The sequence below is a fragment of the Tachyglossus aculeatus genome, chromosome 11 (genome assembly GCF_015852505.1).
Source record: "Tachyglossus aculeatus isolate mTacAcu1 chromosome 11, mTacAcu1.pri, whole genome shotgun sequence".
Classification (NCBI taxonomy): Eukaryota; Metazoa; Chordata; class Mammalia; order Monotremata; family Tachyglossidae; genus Tachyglossus; species Tachyglossus aculeatus.
The window spans coordinates 15,504,577-15,529,418 of record NC_052076.1 but is presented as its reverse complement, the minus strand read 5'-3'; the positions used below and the strand labels follow the sequence as shown (position 1 = coordinate 15,529,418).

General features: G+C 44.3%; 1 protein-coding gene across 2 annotated transcripts; it reads right to left on the bottom strand.

Annotated features, from left to right (window-relative positions):
• Positions 1 to 379: 379 nt before the first annotated feature.
• ZPBP2 (zona pellucida binding protein 2) lies at positions 380 to 24,842 on the bottom strand. 2 transcript variants are annotated; one of them, XM_038754401.1, is made up of 9 exons: positions 24,736 to 24,841; positions 21,968 to 22,042; positions 14,740 to 14,865; positions 10,015 to 10,176; positions 7,623 to 7,841; positions 5,529 to 5,614; positions 2,810 to 2,987; positions 1,299 to 1,556; positions 380 to 668 (listed from the first exon to the last, which is right to left on the bottom strand). In XM_038754401.1, exons 1-8 carry the CDS (start codon positions 24,785 to 24,787, stop codon positions 1,462 to 1,464), a joined length of 993 nt encoding a protein of 330 aa, XP_038610329.1. In that variant the 5' UTR covers positions 24,788 to 24,841; the 3' UTR covers positions 380 to 668; positions 1,299 to 1,461. The 2 variants fall into 2 exon arrangements, with proteins under 2 accessions (XP_038610329.1, XP_038610330.1); XM_038754402.1 differs by lacking the exon at positions 14,740 to 14,865 and having other exon boundaries at positions 24,736 to 24,842.

Sequence of the window (24,842 nt, the reverse complement as noted above, 5' to 3'; positions counted from 1 at the left end):
CTTACCAAGTTATTATTATTACAGTGGAAAGGGAACATGCCTTGTGCTTCTGATATACTTCCTAAGTGCGTAGTGCAGTGCGTTGCATTCAGTAGGCACTCAATAAATGCCACTATTACTTTAAATTTAGTTTAAATCTAGCAATTGTAGTAGGCATTGTAGATTTTTTAAAATGGCATATAGCAACAATATCACAACATGAGAGACAAAAACAATAGCAAAGGACACTATGACAACCTGAAAAAACTTCAAATTCCCATGTCCCTTTACCAAAAGCTGCATTTTTTTCTGATTTAAAGATGATAGGGTGACAGAAATACTCAATAGGTGAGTGGACTCGAGAGGAACATTAAAATGATTTCCAAACACAATACAGAAATCTGCAGCGAATATGTCTAGTCTATTTCAATATATAGGCTGCAATTGGGTCAATCTTAGAAAACTCTCTTAAGACAAGAAGCCAAAGCAACAAAAATGAGTTCCAAGTTATGCTTTGAAAAACCAGCAAAATGAAGCGGTGGGGGCATCACCCTATTCCAAGTTTTCAGCTAGAAAAGACGGCAGCCAGTATATCAGAAAAATAATTGTCAGTGTCACTACCTTGATATGGAGTCCTCATTCAAAATTGAAGATGTTCCCGCAGTTGGATGTATTCTTCCAAAAATAGGCTAGATGCAAAAGACACAAAATAACTATTTTTAAGATTATTGTGGCACAAAAGATCACTACAGGATCTGAGCCTGACTGAGCCCCCTTTTTCCTCTCCTCCTTCCCACCCCCCAGCCCCATCTCCTTCCCCTCCCCACAGCACTTGTATATATTTGTACAGATTTATTACTCTATTTATTTTACTTGTATATATTTACTATTCTATTTATTTTGTTAATGATGTGCATATAGCTTTAACTATATTTGTTCTGATGATTTTGCACCTGTCTACATGTTTTGTTTTGTTTTCTGTCTCCCCCTTCTAGACCGTGAGTCTGTTATTGGGTAGGGACCATCTCTATATGTTGCCGACTTGTACTTCCCAAGCGCTTAGTTCCGTGCTCTGCACACAGTAAGCACTCAATAAATATGACAATGAATACAGGAGTGATTTCCTATTGACAATTATATAATCATTCATTATGCAGGCACGTTTTACTTTTCCTGAATTGGACATGGTTCCTTCGTTAAATTGCAAACTGTCCAGAAACAGCAGTATTCAGTTATTCCCACAGACAAAACATCTTTAACATAAAATCACCTAAGATGATTTAATTTTCTTTTCTATTTTGAGATCTCAGGATCACTACCTTCTCCAGAACGTCTCAGAAGCCATTTCTTGGAAGCATCTTGGGTGCTCTCGAGGATTCAGGGTTATTTAATAGTTGATGTGGCTCCTTCCCTCCCCGCAGGTAATGATGCTTTCACCTCTCGTCTTTGATTTTGTGAATTATTATTATTATTTTTTTTAGATTACTGGCAAGATTTAGATCCGTAGAGCTGAGCACTGGAACAGGTCCGACAAGTCACATCAGTGTTAGGGCTATATGTTCCGGGATCACAAGCCACTGTGGTGAAAACAAACAAACAGTCAAGTTGACTACTATTTTGACTGGAAGCAAGGCACACCGATGCTGTGAACTTTGAGCTCCTCACTGTTTTCATGGGTTATTCATTCAGTTGTATACACTGAGCACTTAATGTGTCCACAGCACAGTTCTAAGTGCTTGAGAGAGTACAATACAATAATAAACAGCCATATCCTCTGCCCACAGCAAGTTTAAAGTCTAGAGCAGGAGGACAAGTTTATGCCAAGTAATACCCAGCTAATCCATCAATTAATCTATAACCCAAATAGATTGAGTGTTTACTGTGGATTTAAATGATTTAAGAGTCTTAAGAGTGTTTACTGTGGATTTAAATGATTTTAAGCATTGGAGGAAGTAATAATCTGATTTTTGAAGGTTTCTTGTTCATTACTTGTTTTAGTATATAATGTGTTTGGGTTTTACAACACATGCCCAAATGTCTCATAAATTCCAATCTTCGTGATTCAGTTTTGTCTTAAGTTCAAGTTAGGATTTTCTATGGGATTTTGAACTTTGCTTCACCACAAACAACAATTCCTGAATCAATAATAAGGAAGCAGCATGGCCTAGTGGAAAGAGCATAGACCTGAGCATCAGTGAACCTGGGTTTTAATCCCAGTTCTGCCATCTGCCTGCTGGGTGACCTTGGGTGAATCATTTAACTTCTCAAATGATAACTGTGGTATTTGTTGAGCGCTTACTATGTGTCAAGTACTGTTCTAAGACCTGGGGAAGCTACAAGATAATCAGGTCAGACACAGGCCTTCACACGGCTTACAATCTAAGTAGGAAGAAGAACAGGTATTGAATCCCCGTTTGACAGATGCAATGACTGAGGCACAGAGAAGCTAAGTGACTTTCCCAAGGTCACACAGTGGGCATGCACCTCAGTTTCCTCATCTGTAAAATGGGGTTTCAATACCTATTCTTCCTCCTACTTAGACTGTGAGCCCCTGTGGGACAGGAACTGTGTCTGATCCAGTGTTTAATACAGTGCTTGGCACATAACAAGTGCTATTGTTACAACAAACAGTATAACAAATACTATTCTTATAATTGTTAGCAATCATTATAAATTGATTACTAAGTATTAATACTATAGAATAACTATAACACATACTATAACTAATACTATTATTGTTAGTAATCAATGTAACCAATTTTCCCAAGTGAGTTGATCATATATTTTTCTGGCTAGTCTTATTTAAAGGTTAGTTGTATTTTATATTTACCACAGCAGCTAGCACAATCATTGTGGGTTATTTCATTTTTTCCAAAGCCTGGTCGACAGCTGTCAATTCTGATAACCTGAAAACTGTGGTCGACATAATGGATGGCTGGAATGTGATGAAATTCGTGTTTCAAAACGTATGACTGCTTTCGAAAAAATTCTTCTAGATGATCTTTTGCCTGTGATGTAGAGACAACAGAAAGGGAGAAGAATAATTATCAAGGCACACCCCAAAATATTCTCTCCAGGATTTAAAGCAATGAAACACTGGACTTCTAGAGACATCCTAATTCAGTTTTAGGATGATATGTAGGAAACTGGAATCAAACAATAAAGGTAGAACTGAGTTCTTCCTACTTCAAGCAGAAGTGAAAGTTAATTAAGATAATTTTATTTTATTCCTAAACAGAGGAATATATGTGTTCTTGGTGATGTGTCTAAGGACCCTTAGTTGCAACTCATTATTGTTTGGGGAAGAGAGGCTCAGAATTCCCCTCTGTGGGCCACTGGCAGTTAAGTCAAGACTACTGGATATAATTTATAGAGAGTCTACTGTGGCCTAGGCAAGAATAAAGCTGGAAGCAGCAGAAACACATCAGAATGAAACAGCTCCCAAATTGATTTCTCCAGCCCCAGCCTCTTCCCATTTCTGCAATTCTGCCTTTCTTCCTGCCCTTAGGCCAACTTTACCTGTCCTGCCATTACCTCAAGGTCAGCATGTGCAAACTGAACTTCTCATCTTCCCTCCCAAACTCTCCCCTCCTCTTGACTTTCCCATCACTGTCAACAAAACCACTATCCTTCCTGTTTCATAAACTTGCAATCTTGGCATTACCTTTTGACTCCTGTCTCTCTTCAACCTACATATTCGTTCACTACATCTTGTTGATTCTACCTCCAGAATTTGTTCATTCTTCTAGTAATAATTATTGTCCCTGTTAAGGGCTTACTAGGTGTCAGGCACTGTACTAAGCTCTGGGGTGGATACAAGTAAATCAGGTTGGGCACAGTTCCTGTCCCGCAGAGGGCTCACAATCTTAATTCCCATTTTACCAGATGAGGTAACTAAAGCACAGAGAAGTGAAGTGATTTGCCCAAGGCCACATAGCAGACAAATGGCAGAGCTGGGATTTGAACCCATGATCTTCTAATTCCCAGGCTGGCGCTCTATCCACTACACCACGCTGCTTCCTTAACGAAACTTCTCCAAAAAAGTGCTTTCACGCTGGTCACATTCCATTCTGACCACTGCCTCAGCTTCCATCTTAAACTCTTCGCCTCCAGCCTCTTACTCTGCTGCCCAGATCACTCTTCTGAAAAGACATTCTGCTCACGGGTCTCTATTCAAGTGCCTTCAGTGGTTGTCTATTCATATCTGCCTCAAGCAGAAACTCCTTATCATCGTATTCGAGGTATTCAATAAATAATCAACCAGTGGCATTAATTGAGCATTTACTGCAGGCAGAGTATTGAACTAAGCACTTGGGAGAGTACAGTAATCAATCAATCATATTTGCTGAGCGCTTACTGTCTGCAGGGCACTTTACTAAGCGCTTGGGAGAGTACAACACAACAATATAAGAAGCACATTCTCTGCCTACAATAAATTTACAGTCTAAACTATGATTCACTAGGCTTATTCCTGTCTCACCTGCCATTAACCCTCTTATTCATTCCCTCCCTCCTGCCTGGAAATCCCATCCCCCTACATATCTGACAGACGAGCACATTCCCCATCTTCAAAGCCCTACCAAAATCGTATCTTCCCTGAAAGCTTTCCCTAAGCAAACTCCTCCCTATCTGATTTTCCTTCCCTATCTTTTCTAACGGTGTTTGTTAAGTGCTTACTATGTATCAGGCACTGTACTAAGCACTGGGGCAAACCTAAGCATATCAAGTTGAACCCAGTCCATGTCCCACATGGGGCTCACAATCTTAATTCCCACTTTTACAGATGAGGTAATGGAGGCACAGAGAAATAAAGTGACTTTCCCAAGATCACACAGCAGACAAGTGGTCCCTCTGATTCCCGCACCCTAAGCATGTAAATACTCACACCAACCCCACTGCATATATATATATGTATATATATACATCTTCTTATACTTGGTTACTTCTCTTACCTGTAATTTATTTTGTCTGCCTACACTCGTAGACTAAATTCTTTAAGGCCAGGGGGATCATGTCTATCATCTGTATTGTATCCCAAGCACTTAGTGCAGTGCTCTGTACAAAGTGCTCAATAAATACCCTTGATTGAGTTTACTGATGTATGCAAAGAGATCTGTATGTGCTTAAGTACTGAAAGTAGGATTGCTGCACACAAGAGCTTAGGGTGGATATTGACCTGACCAGACTCAGGTGTTGAAAATTAATTGGGGATAGCTTCCTGAGAGGAAGATTAAACCAGTATTCCAGATGATTAAATTATAGGAAACATGGAAAAATGGAAAAAGCAACTAGCTCCTCAATGTCGATTTGGAAAGCAACTACCAAAAATTACATTTGAAATTTAAGCATTTTTCAAAGTTTCTATTTACCAGATTACAATACCTATAAAACAAATGTACATTAATCCAGTGAATGGCAGTTCAGAAAGGCTAGATGGGGAACTGCAGATATATGCAGGTGCTTAATGAATGAAACTGAGTTCACAGTTGATCGTCTACAAAACCGTGAGTAGTCACACCTTTTGAGCGGGCATTAAAAAAAAATCTCACCTGTTGAATCTTCCCATTTGTGACATCTTCGCAATCAACAGAAACTTGGTCACAAGCTACTTCCCACCCTGGTGCAAAAGGATTTACTAGAAGGAGATGAGTAGAAAATTAATGTGGTATGATATCCTGAAAAAACCTCAACAAACCAAACTCCCTGAACCTGGGATACGAGCAATAGAGGAAAGCGAATCGGATTTCATCGATTTGAATGCTGCACCTTAGCGCCACCCGCAGGCTAAGGCGAAAAACGACAACAAAAATGAAAATGTCCTTTTTCCTCCTTAGGCTCTTTCGTACTGTCCCCAACTCTAAATGATTCATTCAATCGTATTTATTGAGCGCCTACTGTGTGCCGAGTACTGTACTAAGCGCTTGGGAAGTACAAGTTGGCAACATATAGAGACGGTCCCTACCCAACAGTGGGCTCACAGTCTAGAAGGCTCACAGTCTAGAATGATATTAGTCTAATTAGTCTAAATGATATAGGGGAAGGTCACTTTCCTCAGGGTTTTTCTGTTATACATTGCTGTTGGCCAGTAAAGCTCAAGTAACGCATGATTACTTTTCAAGTGAGTGAAAAATTCAACATCTATCAAATCATTTCAGAGCAGCGTGGCCTAATGGAGAGTATAGGACCGGGAATCAGGAACACCTGGGTACTAATCCCTGCTCCTCCACTTGTCTGCTGTGTGACCTTGGGCAAGTCATTTCACTTCTCTGTGCCTCAACTACCTCATCGGTAAAATGGGGATTAAGGGTGGGAGCCCCATGTGGGGCATGGACTGTGTCCAACCTGGTTAGCTTGTAACTACCCCAGTGCTTAGAACATTTCCTGGCACTGGGGAAGCGCTTTACACATACCAGAAAAAAAAGATTTGACTTCTTGCTCCCTGGAACTCCCTCCCCTTTTTATCAGACAGACCAACATTTTCCTCATCTTCAAAGCCCTACTACAATTATATCTCTTCCAGGAAGCCTTCCCTGACTAACCTCTCATTTCCCCACCCTATCGGCCCTCCTTCCTGCATAATCTATGCGTTTGGTTCTCTACCCCTTAAGCACTTTGAAGCTCACACCATCACACTTACATACATAGCCGGCTACTTCTCCTAACTGAGGGCAGGGACCGTGTCTACCAATTCAATTGCACTGTGCTTGCGCAAGCACTTGGTATGGTGCTCTGCTCACAGAAAGCACTCGCTAAATATCAGTAATTGATTTACTGACTGAGCACAAGCACCGACCAAGTTTAAGTCCTAAAGGTTTTAAAATGGGAGCAGCCAAAGTAAAGCCTGTTAGGCTCATGTGGGGTAGGGATGGTTCCTCTCTTGGGGTGATCGAACCACCTGCATTGAAACTCTAATCCTGATCCATACCCAAGAAGCAGTGTGGCTCAGTGGAAAGAGCAAAGGCTTGGGAGTCAGCGGATGTGGGTTCTAATCCCGACTGCGCCACTTGTCTGCTGTGTGACCCTGGACAAGTCGCGTAACTTCTCTGTGCCTCAGTTACCTCATCTGTAAAATGGGGATTAGGACTGTGAGCCCTAAGTGGGACAACCTGATCACCTTGTTGCTTAGAACAGTGCTTAGCACATAGAAAGTTCTTAACAAATACTATAATTATTGTTATTAAGAAGTGAGTACAAGGTGCCAAGCGGAAAACGGATCACGCATTTCTGGGGCTCAGTTCACATCAGGCCCTCCTTGCAGTTTTTGGCCCATGCAGGGTCCTAGATCCAAAGTCACTGGGAAGGGAAGACTAAGAAGTCCACCCTTCTAAGAATGGTCTAATATTAGTAGCAATAGTAGTAATACTATTTATTAGGCGTTGGATGTGTGCAGACCACTGTACTAAATGCTGGGAGAAAATGCAAGGGTCTCTGTCCCTTGTAGGGCTCACACTCGAGAGGAAGCAGGGAAAGAGCTGACTGAGTGTCTTATAGGCGACGGCATAGCTGATACTATCTTTACGATGTGCAATGTAAAATATGTGGTAATAATTTGAGATAAACATTCATATATGGCCTTCATTTTATTTGTTTATGGTTTAGAGTCAAGTCGTCTATTAAACAAAAGACATGGAGAAAATGCTTACCTTCAAAAGTTACAAATAGCTCATTCTTAAGGCCAAGTGATGGAGCTTCTATGACATGGCATTTATAGGATGGATCTATGATTTGGCACGATAAGTCTGAAATTAAGTTATTTAATATTTTCTTCAGCATTTCGAAGAACTGACCATTAACTGCTACTTTACAGTGTTGCGTGGTAAATCGTACAGATATCTGATATGTATAATCAGGTTCCCGGTAGGCTAAAAAATAAACAGAACCAAGTGTCCGTGAATATAAATTGTTTTTAGAATAATTTTCTCTACCAGTATTTGCTTCACAAATCACACTCTACATAAATCCTGTCAGTCTTACAAATAAGTACATCGAATCTGCCAGCCCAGGTAAATGCTTTGCCAGCCCAGCTTCCTAGGTTGTCAAATAAATGAAGTTAGCATTCTTCACAATCAGTCAATCAATGGGATTTATTGAGTGCTGTGTGCAGAGCACTGTACTAAGAACTTGGGAGATGACAACAGAGTAGAGGATTTGCCTGGCATAAACCAGCCGCATATCATAAAAGGACAAGTTACTATTTAAAGAAAAGCATATTCTGGGGAAACTAAAGGACTAATTTCTTGTAACATAATAAAATTTAAAAATGCATTTAAAAATACCTAAATCCAGAGTCAGTGAAACAAAATGAGCTACCCATGAATGTTTTTTATTTATTACTGTTACCAATCTTAATCTTGAAATCTTATCTTGAAAACGAAAGACCTCAGCAGGGCTCACTTTTCCTATTTCTAATGAACCGAATAATGCTGTGGTTTTTTCCCTCTTAATTTGCATGAAGGGATCACGATAGGGATCAAAATCAGCCTGTGAACAGTAACTGTCAGTTTGCTACAGCTGAATTTAGGGGAGGAAACAAAACAAGTGTCCAATATCATTTGTAAAATTTATTGGCGACAGTTGCTTTCTGGGCCATTCTTGAGGATGGATGGTTGCAGTTATATATACGAGAATGGAGGGCTGTGAAAGGTGGTTTTTAGCCCGAACTCCTTAAATAGCCGCAAACGCTCCCCCTCACTCTACCCCTGATGACCTCATTCGCTCCCACGGCTTCAACTATCATCTCTACGCTGATGACACCCAAATCTACATCTCTGCCCCTGCTCTCTCCCCCTCCCTCCAGGCTCGCATCTCCTCCTGCCTTCAGGACATCTCCATCTGGATGTCTGCCCGCCACCTAAAACTCAACATGTCCAAGACTGAACTCCTTGTCTTCCCTCCCAAACCCTGCCCTCTCCCTGACTTTCCCATCACTGTTGACGGCACTACCATCCTTCCAGTCTCACAAGCCCGCAACCTTGGTGTCATCCTCGACTCCGCTCTCTCATTCACCCCTCACATCCAAGCCGTCACCAAAACCTGCCGGTCTCAGCTCCGCAACATTGCCAAGATCCGCCCTTTCCTCTCCATCCAAACTGCTACCCTGCTTGTTCAAGCTCTCATCCTATCCCGTCTGGACTACTGCATCAGCCTTCTCTCTGATCTCCCATCCTCGTGTCTCTCCCCACTTCAATCCATACTTCATGCCGCTGCCCAGATTGTCTTTGTCCAGAAACCCTCTGGGCATGTTACTCCCCTCCTCAAAAATCTCCAGTGGCTACCAATCTGCGCATCGGGTAGAAACTCCTCACCCTGGGCTTCCAGGCTGTCCATCCCCTCGCCCCCTCCTCCCTCACCTCCCTTCTCTCCTTCTCCAGCCCAGCCCGCACCCTCTGCTCCTCTGCTGCTGCTAGCCTCCTCACCGGGCCTCGTTCTCGCCTGTCCCGCCGTCGACCCCCGGCCCATGTCCTCCCCCTGGCCTGGAATGCCCTCCCTCTGCCCATCCGCCAAGCTGGCTCTCTTCCTCCCTTCAAGGCCCTACTGAGAGTTCACCTCCTCCAGGAGGCCTTCCCAGACTGAGCCCCCTCCTTCCTCTCCCCCTCGTCCCGCCTCCATCCCCCGTCTTACCTCCTTCCCTTCCCCACAGCACCTGTATATATGTATATATGTTTGTACATATTTATTACTCTATTTATTTATTTATTTGACTTGTACATATCTATTCTATTTATTTTACTTTGTTAATATGGTTGGTTTTGTTCTCTGTCTCCCCCTTCTAGACTGTGAGCCCACTGTTGGATAGGGACGGTCTCTATATGTTGCCAACTTGTACTTCCCAAGCACTTAGTACAGTGCTCTGCACACAGTAAGTGCTCAATAAATACAATTGATTTGATTTGATTTTAAAGCCGTTTCTCACGTATTTGGCAATATATTTTGGAGTAGTAGGGAAGGCTAATGGGCCCTTTTCTCCATACATGCATAGCCAATTCATTTTTTATCCCAAATTGAAAGTGCTGATTGGTCATTTTTTATTCTTACCAAATAACATAAATTCGTATGTTTTAAGAATTTCCTCTTCTGTCTGCATTTCTGTTTTGATGTTTTGATAAGACAGAGTGCATGTGTAAGATCCAGACAAAGACTCCTGAAAATTTTTCACCATTAGCTTTCCTGTTTCAGTAATATTCATTTCACTTTGACCTAACCGAAAAAAAGGGAAATTAAAAGATTAGAGGACCAATGATTCTAAATATTTTCAATAATCTACAGATGATACAAATATATCCTAAATATACAAATCATACTGCACTTTGGTAGTTCATCTTAAAGAACAAAATATTTTCTGCTGGATCTTTTATCAATCAATCGATCAATCAATGGTATTTATTGAGCACTTACTATATTCAGAACACTGTTTTAAGTGCTTGGGAGAGTACGGTACAACAGAATTAGAGGAGCAGCGTGGCTCAGTGTAAAGAGCCCGGGCTTTGGAGTCAGAGGTCATGGGTTCGAATCCCGACTCCCCCACAAGTCTGCTGTGTGACCTTGGGCAAGTCGCTTAACTTCTCTGAGCCTCAGTTCCCTCATCTGTAAAATGGGGATTAATACTGTGAGCCCCACGTGGGACAACTTGATCACCTTGTAACCCCCCACCAGCGCTTAGAACAGTGCTCTGCACATAGTAAGCGCATAACAAATGCCATTAAAAAAAATTAGCAGATATGTTCCCTGCCCATAATGACCTTACAGTCCAGAGGGGGAGATGGACATTAATATTAATAAATAAGTAATTTATAATAAATAATTTAAAGATATGTAAATAAGTGCTTTAGGGTTGGGGGTGGGGTGAATGTCAAATGTCCAGAGGTCACAGATCCGAATGCAATCTGTTATATAAAGGCCATTCCAACTGTTGGGTGGAATAATCTATAACAGTAGCTTTCTGTTTTGCAGGGCGTGGGGGAAGTTTCTTCACCTAGGATGGGGGGAGAATAGGCAAGGTTTAAAGAGCACACTGTTCTTCAATGCTTTCACCCTTAAACCACTCCCCCTTGGCCTGATCCTCCGGAGCTATTGGTTCCAGAGCCAAATTAGTTCCATATTGAGTCACTCTGCTGAGAGGAGCTGGAATCATTTTCTCGAATCCCCTACCCCATGGGTAGCCCTGCTTTTTTGGGTTTCTTTGCTGTCTTTCCTGGAAAAGGGGGCCAGAAATTCAGTAAATAAGATTTAACTTTCCCACAGTGCAAAGCAGTACCCATTCTGGCCTGGAACATCATATCAGACAGATGATCACTCTCCCCACCTTCAAAGCCTTGTTAAAGGCACATCACCTCCGAGATGCCTTCCCCAACTAAGCCCTCATTTCCTCTTCTCCCACTCCTTTCTGCGTCACTCTGATTTGCTCCTTTTATTCACCCCTCCCTGGGCCCCACAGCGCGTATATACATATCTGTAATTTATCTGTTTATACTAATGTCTGTCTACTCCTTTAGATTCTAAACTCGATGTGGGCAGGGAATTGCCTACCAACTGTGATAAATTGTTATATTGCACTCTCCCAAGCACTTAGTACAGTGCTCTACACATAGTAAGTGCTCAAAAATGTGATTATTTGATTGATAAAGTTGAATTAAACTGTGGCTGCAGTATTGAAGTAGGACTTTACAATCTAGGAAGACAAAGTCTGAGAGGGAATATGTTAACAGTTTGCAAAATTATGAATATGTAGACAGGGAGAATACAGAATTTTGTTTCCCAGTAAATCCCACAATATCAGGGGGCACCAACTGAAGCTTAAAAGAGGTAGATAACAGACAGAAAAAAGGAATATTTTTCCATCAGAGGATGGCAAGCATTTGGAATTCAAAAAGAGTAGCATATACAGTCTCTACTCTGGAAGATATTGTACTCTAATGAAAGAGATTTATAGATGATGGGCCTCTGACAGATTACTACATGGAAATCTTTTTTTTTTTTTATGGACACAGTTCATGTCCCACATGCAACTCACAGTCTTAATCCTCATTTTACAGACGAGGTAATTTAGGCCCAGAGAAGTTAGCAACTTACCCAAGCTCACACGGCAGACAAGTGGAAGAGCCAGGATTAGAACCCAGGTCCTCTGACTCTGAGGCCCATGCTCTATCCACTAGGTCACTCTGAGATTTTAGACAGTACCCCTGCAACTATGATGAGTGATGTCAAGAAGGGCAACCTGATCCCTCTGGCATTCTTTGTTGCCACTCCTTATCATGTTCTTAGTTGACATATATCAAATCGATGTTCTGAATATGATGTAATCTCCTTGAGGGCAGGGATCATGTCTACTACCTCTCCTAAGCACTTAGTATAGTGCTTTGCACAGAGTATGCGCTCAGTGAGTATTATTGATTGATTGATTAAGTGCTCTGCACACAGTAAGTGCCCAATAAATACGACTGAATGATTTGATTGCCTGGAAGAAGAAGTACTTACAATATAAGCGCCCCCTCACCACCACCAAATCATGCCAAATTATTCCTTTCAACAAGAGTGTAAGCTCCTTGTATGTGACAGATGTTTCTCATATATCTATTGTACATTGCCAAATACTTAATACGGTGAACTGCACTCATTGGGTGGACAATAAATACCATTATTACTACACTTGAGAGAAAGTATGCAAATATAGGCACCATCTCAATGAGACAAGAGGCGACTTTGCCCCCATGGGATTGGGCACCAAGGGGGCAAAGACATTATCTTGGCCCAAACCAGTGGTAATTATTGAACACCTACTTTGTGCAGAGCCCTGTACTAAGCACTTGGGAGAATACCACTAAATTAGTAGACCTGATCCCTGCTAATAAAGAGTTCACAATCTAGTGGTAAAGATCCTAAAATAAATTATGGTAGGAGGAAGCAGTAGAATGGAAAGGCGTATACATAAATGCACTCAGCGGATGTGAGTACCCATGTGCTCAGGTGACAAGGAATTGGTGAAATGGCAGTTGTCAGAGAAATAGGGTAGGGAGATAATAGTTAATTAGAAAAGGTCTCCTGAAGAAGACATGACTTCAGAAGGAGCTTGAAGATGGTAGACCATTTGTCTGCTGGATGTGAAAGGGGAGAGAGTTCCAGGCGGAAAGGAGGGCGAGAGCAAGAGGTCGGTGGTGAGAGAAAGGAGAATGAGATGCAGCAAATAGGTTTGCTTGAGAGCAGTGAAGTGAGACAGCTGGGGTGTAATGAGAGAGGTGTGAGATAGGCAGAGAGAAGCAGTGTGGTCTAATGCAAAGAGGACAGAGGACCTGTGTTCTAAGCCTGACTCTACCACTTATCTGCTGTGTGACCTTGGACAAGTCACTTCACTTCTCTGTGCCTCCATTTCCTCATCTGCAAACCAGGGATTCGATAACTGTTATCCCTCTACTTAGACCGTGAGCCCCATGTGGGACAGGGACTACTTCTGACCAGATTACCTAGGATCTACCCCAGCGTTCGAACAGTGCTTGACACACAGTAAGCGCTTAACAAATACCATAGCTAATATTAACATTACAGCACACTTGAAGGATCAAGAGAGAGAAAACTGGGTAGGCGGTCCAAATGGGGCAAGATGACCTGGATTAAGTGACAATGTCTTTGGATGAGAGGCTTCACACGTTTTTGGGTTCCATCCCTGGGAGCCAGATAAGGGCTGGAGGTGGCTGCCACACTGTTTTTTCTCACTCTCAGTTGGGGTCAGAGGACCTTCTCACGCCCAGCTCGAGAACTGACTGAAACCCAGTTAGCTGTTCACCTGCTTCACTCTCAGCCCACTCGAGCAGCCTGGAGGATCCTCATGGGATGAGGCGGGGGTCTCGGCTGATGGGTGGCTCCGGTGGCTCCCTGGCCGGGAAGCAGCGTGAAGACAGTGCAGCCCTAAGGAGTTCTCGCCACTGCAGTGTCACTGCCACCCCTGAAGGCCCCCAGGGTTGCCTGGCTAGAATAATAATAATGATGATGGTACTTGTTAAGCACTTATTATGTGCCAAGCACTGTAGTAAGCACTGAAAATATGGAACACTTCACAAATTCACATGTTACTGTTCTAAGCAATGGGCTAGATACAAGGTTAGGTTGTCCCACGTGGGGCTCCCAGTCTTAATCCCCATTTTACAGATTAACTAATTGAGGCACAGAGAAGTTGTGACTTGCCCAAAGTCACACAGCTGATAAGTGGCAGAGCCTGGATTAGAACTCACGACCTCTGACTTCCAAGCCCGTGCTCTTTCCGCTAAGCCATGAAAGAAGTGGGCAGACAGTTCATTCTCTCGAGGCTCTGGGGGCAAGAAAAAAGTGGTGTTAGAAGCAACTAACAGGTTGGTGAAAGCCTTCACCTCCTTCTCCTCTCCTCCTGACTCAACTCTCTGTACTTGTCCTCTTTTCTCTCTTTGTCTTCCTTTCTTCCCTACTTCCTCATTTCCTCCCTGCCCCCATTACAGCTCCATCCTCTTGAGGCTCTGACTCCAACATGCCCCTGCTCAAAATGAAACATTGGCACGACTGTGAGCCCTATGTGGGACCAGGCCTGTGCCCAACCCAATTATCTGGCGCATAGTAAGTGCTTAACAAATACCATTATTATTGAATTCAAGTAGCATTCACCCCCACTATTACAAACAAAGAAAAGCGTGAGAAATTCATAAAGTCGTGAGAGGTGAGTTTGAGAACTCTACTGCCCTACTCAAAATTAGGCAATGCTACTCTAAAATGGCAAAATTTGAAGGCAACAGAAGTTACCTTTTATATTCCTTCCATCGGGTCCAATCCATAAGTAAGATGGGTCTACAATTTCTGTTTGAGAAAGCTCCAGATCCATGCAGGAAAGAAATGGGCTACTCTGGTGGACTTTCACATAGATTTTCACTGTAGAAAAATAAAAAGAAGTAAATAACATATGTAGTGGTAGGCCCGTTAAATAAGACTATAAACAATGCTACACTAGATCAGACTGATGGTCCATTGAGTCCAGATTCTATCTCTAAAAGATGCATGGAAGGATATTTGGAAGGAATGTAACAGTTGGATTACATAACTCTGGTGATTCCCTGCACTACCCACTCTCCCCACCCCATCCTCCTTTTCTACTGTCCCTCCAACTCCTCAACTTCAGAATCACACTCCGTGAGGTCACGTCCACCCAACCATCCCTAATGCTTGCACTCCCAACTCTCCCGTCCCTTGCCTTACTACCTCTTCTAAAACTCCCATTACATTGGAGGTTAAACCCCCCTTTATTTTCAACCTGTTCCTGACTCAGTCACTGTTTCTCCTTGCTGTTCCTGAGACCTGGATTGCTTCCAGTTTTTTTAAAATGGCACTTGTTAAGTCCTTACTAAATGCCAGTTACTGTACTCAGCTCTGGGGTAGATACAAGATCATTAGGGTGGACACAGTCCCTGTCCTGCATGGGGCTCAAAGTTTCACCCCCATTTTACAGGTGAGTTAACTGAGGCACAGAGACGTTACCAGCAGTCAAGTGGCAGAGTGGTGATTAGAACCCAGGTCCTTCTGACTCTCAGGCCCGTATCTATCCACTAGGCCATGCTGCTTCTCCAGTGACACTGTCTCCCATGTTGCTCTCTCCTGAGGGGGGCTCATCTTTCATTTCCTCCCTTTCTGACTCACTGGAAAAGGGAGAGGAGTCAGCCTGTTTCCTGTCTCACAATGCCACTTGTCCACCATCTCACCTCTTCCATGTCCTTGTTTTTCTTATTTTGAAGCCCATGCCACCTGCCTCCTCTACTACTCACTTTATTTTTTAGTTTCCATCATCTACCAACTGGCCCCACCCCGACCTAGTCCCCATCTCCAATTTTCTGAGCAATTTTTGCCACCTTACTCATCTTCTTTTTCTCCTTTTCCATTGGTCCCTGGGGACTTCAATATCTATGTGGATGTTCCTGACGATCTCCCAGACACCCACTTCCTCTCACTCAACTCTACCGACCTCCTGCTCCACCCCAACTCTTCCCCTCACCAAGCTGGGGAGATGCTGGGTCTCATCCCGAGTCATCGTGCAATCTCTACCCTATCCATTCTGAAAACCTACTCTCCAACCACAACCTTCTTACTTAACCTTCTCTCCCACACACTTCCTCCTCACAAAACTGTCTGCTCCCTCAACGGATCTTTGATCTCTTAGCGTGGGATTCGTGGAGTGGTCATCATGGCTCATTTGGATTCTTTCCCCAACTTCTCCTCTCTTGATGCATAGATCCATGCTGTCAACTCCACACTTAGTCAAACTCAACTCACATCACTCCTGTTGGTCTCACACCACTAACCCCCATCCCTGGATCATGTTTTCACTGCTCCTACATTTGTGGTGTGGAGAACTCTTGGAAGAAATCCAGGCACCAGGCTGATCTTGGCCATCTCAAGTTCATCCTCACCTGCTACAACTCTGTCCTCTCCTTTGCTCAGTAGTACTGCTTCTCCCTTATCGACTCCCATGTCCACACTTACTGGTTTAGATGATTAAATCCCCAATGGTCTGATCTCCCCCACCCCTTATTCTGGGAGGCCTGGCAATTACTTCATTGACAAAATCGAAAGCATCAGGTGTAAATATCACAAAATCCCCCCTTCACCTTTCCCAGCTTCTTCCTAACCCACCATCCACTTTCTCTCATCCTTCATGGCCATCTCTCAAGAGCGTTCTTGCTTTCACAATCTAATCCCTCTACCTGTGCTTCTGAATGCATATTATTATTATTATTATTTTTTATAAGGGCTTAGTATGTGTTAAACATTGTTCTAAATGCTGGGTAAAAACAAGTTAATCAGGTTGCACACACTTCTTGATCCACACAAGGTTTGGACTGCCGAGAAGCAGCGAGGCTTACTAGATAGAGCACGGGCTTGGGAGTCAGAGGTCGTGGGTTCTAATCCCCACTTTCTAATCCCCACTCTGCCACATCTGCTGTGGGACTTTGGGCAAGCCACTTAACTTCTCTGTGCCTCAGTTACCTCATCTATAAGATGGGAATTAAGACTGTGAGCCCCACCTGGGACAACCCAATAACCTTGTATTTTCCCCAGAGCTTAGAACAATGCTTGGCACATAGTAAGTGCCTAACAAATATCATTGTTATTATTATTCACGAACTAAGTAGAGGGGAGAATATGTATTGAATCCCCATTTTTCATTTGGGGAAACTGAGGCACAGAGAAGTTAAGCGACTTGCCCAAGCTCACACAGCAGGCAAGAGGAGGAGCCCACAGCACTTGTATATATCTGTACAGATTTATTACTCTATTTTACCTGCACATATTTACTACTCATTTATTTTGTTAATGTTGTGCATATAGCTATAATTCTATTTATTCTGACGGTTTTGACACCTGTCTCCATATTTTGTTTTGTTGTCTGTCTCCCCCATCTAGACTGTGAGCCCGTTGTTGGGTGGGGACCGTCTCTATCTGTTGCCGACTTGTACTTCCCAAGCGCTTAGTACAGTGCTCTGCACGTGGTAAGCGCTCAATAAATACGATTGAATGAATGAATGAATGAATGATTAGAATTCATGTCCTCTGACTCCAAGGCCCATACTCTTTCCACTAGGCTATGCTGTTCCTCAACCCATTTCTTCATACCTTAAATAACATCTCTGCTCCCTCCTGTTCCTTTGTTTGCCATCTTCAACAGCTCCTTCCCCTCTGTGTATTCTCCCTAGCCTTAAAACAACATTATCTTCATCCCATTGCACCATCCAGCTAACGCCTCGTACCATTCATGTCCAAAAGCCTCAGACAATTGTTTACATCCGCTGCCTCCACTTCCTCTCCTCCAGCTCTTTCCTTAAACCTCTACAGACTTTAGCCTCCTGTACTCTGCGGAGAACATTCTCTCCAACATCAACAATGACCTCATTCTTGCCTAAACAACAGGCTCCATCCTAATCCCCTTTGCCCTCTCTGCTGCCTTTGACACCATGAATAACCTCTTTCCTCCCCTTCTCCAGAAAACACTATCTAACCTGGGTTTTGCATCTGACACCAGCCTCTCCTGGTTCTTCTTCTACCTCAGTGGTCAGTCCTTCTCAGTCTCTTCCCTGAACTCCTCCTCTGCATCCCACTCCCTAACTGTGGGTATCCCTCAAGGTTCAGTTCTTGGTCCCCTTTCTATTCTCAATCTACACTCACTCTCTTGGGGAGCACATCTGCTCCCATGACTTCAATTACCCACTCTGAGCATATCAATCAATGGCATTTACCTAGTGCTTACTATGAGCTGAGTGCTATACTAACCACTTGGGAGAGTATATTAGATATTATTATTATTATTATTATTCTTATTTTATCTCCCTGATGTTCCCATCACCGTGGACAGCACGACCACCCACGCTGTCTCACACGTCCTGTCATTATCCTCAACTCATCTCTCTCATTCAATCCATACATTCAATGTCACCAAATCCTGTTGGTTCAACCTTACATCTGTCCTTTCCTCTTAATCCAAACTGTTACTATGCAAGCACTTGTTCTATTCTTCTTGATTACTCCACCAGCTTCTCGCTGACCTCCCCCCCTCCCGATTCTCCTCATTACAATCCATACTTCACTCTGCTGCCCAGATCATTTATCTAAAAAACCTTTCAGTCCATGTTTCCCCACTCCTCAAGACCCTCCAGTGGCTGCCCATTCATCTCTGCATCAAACAGAAACTCCACACTCAATCAGCTTGTCTCTTTCTATTTTATCTCACTGATTTCTTTCTACAATTCAGCCCACTCACTTTGCTCCTCTACTGCCAACCTACTCACTGTACCCCGATCTCAACTATATTGCTGCCGACACCTTGCCCTCATCCTCCCTCTAGCCTGGAACCCCCTCCCCCTTCATATAGGACAGACCACGACTCTCCTCACCTTCAAAGCCTTATTAAAATCGTATCTCCTCCAAAAGGCCTTCCCCAAATAAGCCCTCATTTCCCCTACTCCCGCTCCCTTCTGCTTCTCACTTACACTTGGATGTATACGCTTTCACCCCACCCTCAGCTACACGGCACTTACGTACATATCCATAATTTATTTTAATTTCTGTCTTCCCATCTAGACTGTGAGCTCTTTCTGGACCCGGAATATGTCTACTAACTCTGCTGTACTGTACTCTAATATATGTAATAGTATATAATACTATCATTATATATATAATAGTATACTGCATATAGTAAGTGCAGAATAAATACCATTGATTGATTAAGTGCTTACTGTGTGCCAAGCACTCTACTAAGTACTGGGGTAAATACAATACAGTCAGACCAGACTCAGTCCTTATCTCATATGGGGCTCACAGTCTAAGGGGGAAAGAGGGCAGGTAATCACCATTTTACAGATGAAGAAACTAAGGCAAAGGGAAGTTATGTGACTTGCTTAAGGTCAAAATGGAGGCCAGTGGCAAAGCCAGGAATAGAATCAAGGTCTTCTGACTATCTCTGCCACAAGGACATGATCCCTATCTTCAAGGAGCTCAGACATCATAGAGTATATGTAAGGGGAAGGACGAAGCCCATGAGTGAGTGCTATGGACTACTTGTTGGATATTGCAGTAATAATAATAATGATGATGGTGTTTAAGTGCTTACTATATGCCAGGCACTGTAATAAGTGCTGGGGTGGAGACAAGCCAGTTGAGTTGGACACAGTTCCTGTTTCATGTGGGGCTCACAGGCTCAACCCCCATTTTACAGATGAAGAAAATGAGGCCCAGAGAAGTGAAGTCACTTACTCAAGGTCATGCAGCAGACAAGCACTTAGTGCAGTGGTCTGCACACAGTAAGTGTTCAAAAAATATTTTTAATTGATTGATTAGTGTAGGTGCCTGTCATAGCCAGACTCAAATACTGCATCAACCTCCTCACAGACCTCTCTGCTTCCAGGCTTCAATCCTAATTTAACTCTGCCACCTGAATCATTTTTCTAAAACATTATTCTGTGCAAATCTCCCCATTCCTCAAAAACTTCCAATGGTTGCCCAATCCTCTCTGCATCAAGCAGAATCTCCTATTGGTTTTAAGGCACTCAAACAGTTCCCTACCTCCTACTTATCCTTGCTCCTCTTCTACTACATCACTTTTCACATTTTGCTCCTCTCAAGCCAATCGATTTACTGTGTCTCATTCTTATCTCTCACCAATAACCTCTTGTTCACACCCTCCATCTGCCTGGATTTCCCTCCCTCTTCACAGTTGGCACACCATTGCTCTCCCCACCTTCAAAGCGCTTTTGAAATCACATCTCCAGAAGACCTTTCCTAATTAATCTCTTATATCCCCACTCTATTTCCTGCCCAACTGCCACTTCAGTACTTCCAATGTCACCTAAGCACTTGGGTAACCATGCATCCTCAATACCCCTTCTTTAAATATTGTTTTGCATCTTTCTATCTGTGCTTTATTTTATTGTCTGTCTCCCCTGCAAGACTGTACACTCTTTGAGATCAGGGGGTAAATTGACTAACTCTTTTTGTTCCCTTCCAAACTCTTAGTTACAATGTTCTACAAACAGTAAAAGCTCAGTAAATACTATCGATTGATTAGTTAAATTTATTCTCATGGTTAGGGATGTACCTTTTAATATCCCCAACTTCCTCCTCTGACTCCTCACAGGACTACCATCCATGAAAATTTTTAAAACCTCTTGAGCCTCCTAACATTTCTAACGTTTCCTCTAATGACCCAACACAGATTTATCATTAATTAATCTATTTAGACTCTTCTTGAGCTTCCTAATATCTTCAACTTTTTCCCCATTGCCCATTAGTTATCTAGAGAATGTGAATTTATCTTCACCGTACTTGAACCTTTGAATTTTTTTTAACTACACAACTTTCTGGGATAGTAAATTCCAAATTCTTACTAAAATAAAAAACCTCTTTGAAAGAAAATAATTGTATCAAACTATTTTGACCCCAGTATTAGAAATCAAAATGTTCCCAAAGAAAATTCCTTGTGGAGGGAAACCCAAGCTCTGCTTTCCATGACAAATCATCCTTGAACCCTTCCAGGCATGGCTCGGCTCACGCTGTTCTCCCCCAGGACACTGTCCCAATTATTTAGTCACTTCAAACCAAAATTTTCAGCATGCTTCCTGTGGCATTTTTCAGGGTCCAAGAAGCAAACCTTTCTAGATTTGTAAGCCTTTTGTTGGAAGGCTGATTGAGAGGTAAGGGAGGAGGGATTTTTTTAAATGGCATTTGGTAAGTGTCAGGCACTGTGCAAAGTGCTGAGGTAGATAGTAGCTAATCGGGTTGAACACAGTCTATGTCCTGCTTGGGGCTCATAGTCTTTACAGATGAGGTAACTGAGGCCAGAGAAGTTAAGTGACTTGCCCAAGGTCACACAGTAGACAGGTGGCAGAGTCAGGATTAGAACCCAGGTCCTTCTGACTCCCAGGACCATGCAAATCATCATCATCATCATCATCAATCGTATTTATTGAGCGCTTACTATGTGCAGAGCACTGTACTAAGCGCTTGGGAAGTACAAATTGGCAATATATAGAGACAGTCCCTACCCAACAGTGGGCTCACAGTCTAAAATCCACTAGGTCAAGCTGCTTCTCTGGATGTTTGACTGGAAATGTATGGAAGATTGACATCATTATGCTGGAAATTGGCCCTCAGTGTACCATTGCCTGGGAACAATCCTGGGAAACAAGGCACAGTAAAAATGAATTGGGAAGGGGAGGTGGGGGCAACGTGATCTAAATGATGGCTCTTACCTACTTTGCTATTTTCAGGGATCCTGGCCCAGTTGGGTAGCAGTGGCAGGGAGGGGCCTGGGGCTGGGGGAGTGGAAAGGAGGGAGGCAGCGTGGTGGGCTGGAGGAGCAGCCCCTGCCAGGGCTGGGGCTGCAAGTAGGAACCATGAGAAACCCCTGAGAGAGGAATGGGTGAGCTCGGGCCTGGGAGAGGCCCTCGGGAACGGCTCCGGGGAGGACCCGCGGGGACGGTGCTGTGGTTACCTTCGTGCTCGGGGTTGCCATGGATGTCGTTCTGCTCCAGCGGTACCAGGGCCGGCAGCCCCCCACCCGCTGCCCCTGCACGGGAGGAAACCGACAAACGGCTGGGCCGAGGGGTTGGGGGGTCGGGGGGCTCGGGGCTGGGGAAATGGCCCAGGGAAGAGACAGGACAAGGAGGAGGAGGAGAAAGAGGAGGAGAAGGAAGAAGAGGAGGAGGAGGATGGGGAGGACAAGGAGGAGGAAGAGGAAGAGGAGGAGGAGGAGGAAAAGGAGGAGGAAGAGGAAGAGAAGGATGAGACAGAGGGGAGGAGGAGGAAGAGGAAGAGAAGGAAGAAGGGAGGAGGAAGAGGAGGAAGAGAATGAAGAGGAGGAGGAGGAGGACGGGGGGACAAAGAGGAAGAAGAGGGGGAGGAGGAGGAAAAGGACGGGGAAGAAGAGGATGAGGGGGAGGAGGAGGAGAAGGAGGGGAGGAGGAGGAAGTGGATGAGGAGGAAGAGGACAAGGAAAAAGAGGGGAGGAGGCAGAGGAGGAGGAGGATGGAGATGAGAAGTAGGAAGAGGAGGAGGAAGAGGATGAGGAGGAGAATGAGAAGGGGGGAGGAAGTGAAGGAGGAAAAGAGGAAGAGGAGGAGGATGAGAATGAGGGAAGGAAGAGGACGACGAGGAGGAATGGAGGAGGAGGGAGAATGACGATGATGACGAAGACTAGGAGGAAGAATGAGAAGGAAGATGAGGATGAGGATGATGAAGACGAGAAGGAGGAGAAATGGAGGAGGAAGAAGAGGAAGATGATGACAATGAAGAGGGAAGGAAGAGGATGACGAAGAGGAATGGAGGACGAGGGAAGATGACGATGACGAAGACTAGGAGGAATGGAGGAGGAGGACAAAGACTAGGAGGAGGAATGGAGGAGGAGGAGGATGACGAAGATGAGACAGAAGAGGATGAAGACTAGGAGGAGGAATGAAGGACGATGAAGACTAGGAGGAGGAATGGAGGAGGAGGAGGAGGAGGACGACGACAAAGAAACAGAAGAGGACGAAGACTAGGAAGAGGAATGGAGGAGGAGGACGAAGATGATGAAGACGAGAAGGAAGAGGATGAAGACCAGGAGGAGCAATGGAGGAGGAAGACGAGGATGAGGAGAAGGAAGAGAACAACGACGAGAAGAAAGAGGATGAAGACTAGGAGGAAGAACGGAGGAGGAGGACGAAGACAACATAGACAAGAAGTTAGAAGATGAAGACCAGGAGGAGCAATGGAGGAAGAAGATGAGGATGAGAAGGAGGAGAATGACAGTGATGAAGAGGAGAAGAGAGAGGACAAAGACTAGGAGGAAGAACGGAGGAGGAGGACAAGATGACGAAGACAAGGGGGAAGATGAGGATAAGGAGAAGGAGGAGAACGATGATGATGAGGAGGAGAAGAAAGAGGACGAAGACTGGGAGGAAGAACGGAGGAGGAGGATGAAGACGATAAAGAAGAGAAGGAAGAGGATGAAGATGTGGAGGAGGAAGACGAGGATGAGGAGGAAGAGAACGATGACGACGACGATGAGGAGAAGGAAGAGGACGAAGACTAGGAGGAAGAACGGAGGAGGAGGAGGATGAAGACAAGAAGGAAGAGGATGAAGACCAGGAGGAGGAATGGAGGAGGAAGACGAGGATGAGAAGGAAGAGAAGGATGATGAGGAGAAGAAAGAGGACAAAGACTAGGAGGAAGAACGGAGGAGGATGAAGATGATGAAGACGAGAAGAGGATGAAGACCAGGAGGAGCAATGGAGGAAGAAGACAAGGATGAGGAGAACGACGACGAGGAGAAGAAAGAGGACGAAGACTAGGAGGAAGAACGGAGGAGGATGAAGACGACGAAGACGAGAAGGAAGAGAACGAAGACCAGGAGGAGCAATGGAGGAAGAAGACGAGGATGAGGAGAATGACGACGAGGAGAAGAAAGAGGACGAAGACTAGGAGGAAGAACGGAGGTGGAGGACGAAGATGATGAAGACGAGAAGAGGATGAAGACCAGGAGGCGCAATGGAGGAAGAAGACGAGGATGAGGAGAAGGAGGAGAACGACGACGAGAAGAAAGAGGATGAAGACTAGGAGGAAGAATGGAGGAGGAGGATGAAGATGATGAAGACAAGAAAGAAGAGGATGAAGACCAGGAGGAGGAAGACGAGGATGAGGAAAAGGAGGAGAACGTTGATGATGATGAGGAGAAGAAAAGATGAAGACTAGGAGGAAGAACGGAGGAGGACGAAGATGAGAAGGAAGTGACAGAAGAGGATGAAGACCAGGAGGAAGATGAGGATGAGGAAAAGGAGGAGAACGTTGATGATGACAAGGAGAAGAAAAGACAAAGACTAGGAGGAAGAACGGAGGAGGATGAAGACAAGGAAGAGACAGAAGAGGATGAAGACATGGAGGAGGAAGACGTGGATGAGGAGAAGGAGGAGAATGACGACGACGACGAAGAGGACGAAAACAACGAGGAAGTACAGAGGAGGACGAAGATGACGGAGAAGGAAGAGGATGAAGACCAGGAGGAGGAATGGAGGAGGTAGACGAGGATGAGGAGAAGGAAGAGAACGACGACAAGGAGAAGGAAGATGAAGACTGGGAGGAAGAACGGAGGAGGACGAAGACGATGAAGGCCAGGAGGAGGAATGGAGGAGGAGGACGACGACGACGACGAGGTGGAAGGGCCCCAGGGCCTAGAGGAGGGCGGGAAGCGGGTCGCCCCCTTCCTTGGGCCCAGGGAGCCCCTACCTCGGGTGAGGGCCCAGAAGATGGCGGAGAAGAGGGCCCATTCCCGGGCCATGAGCCAGAGCCACCTCAGGAGGCGGACGGGAGAGGGAAGGCCCGGCCCCACGTCC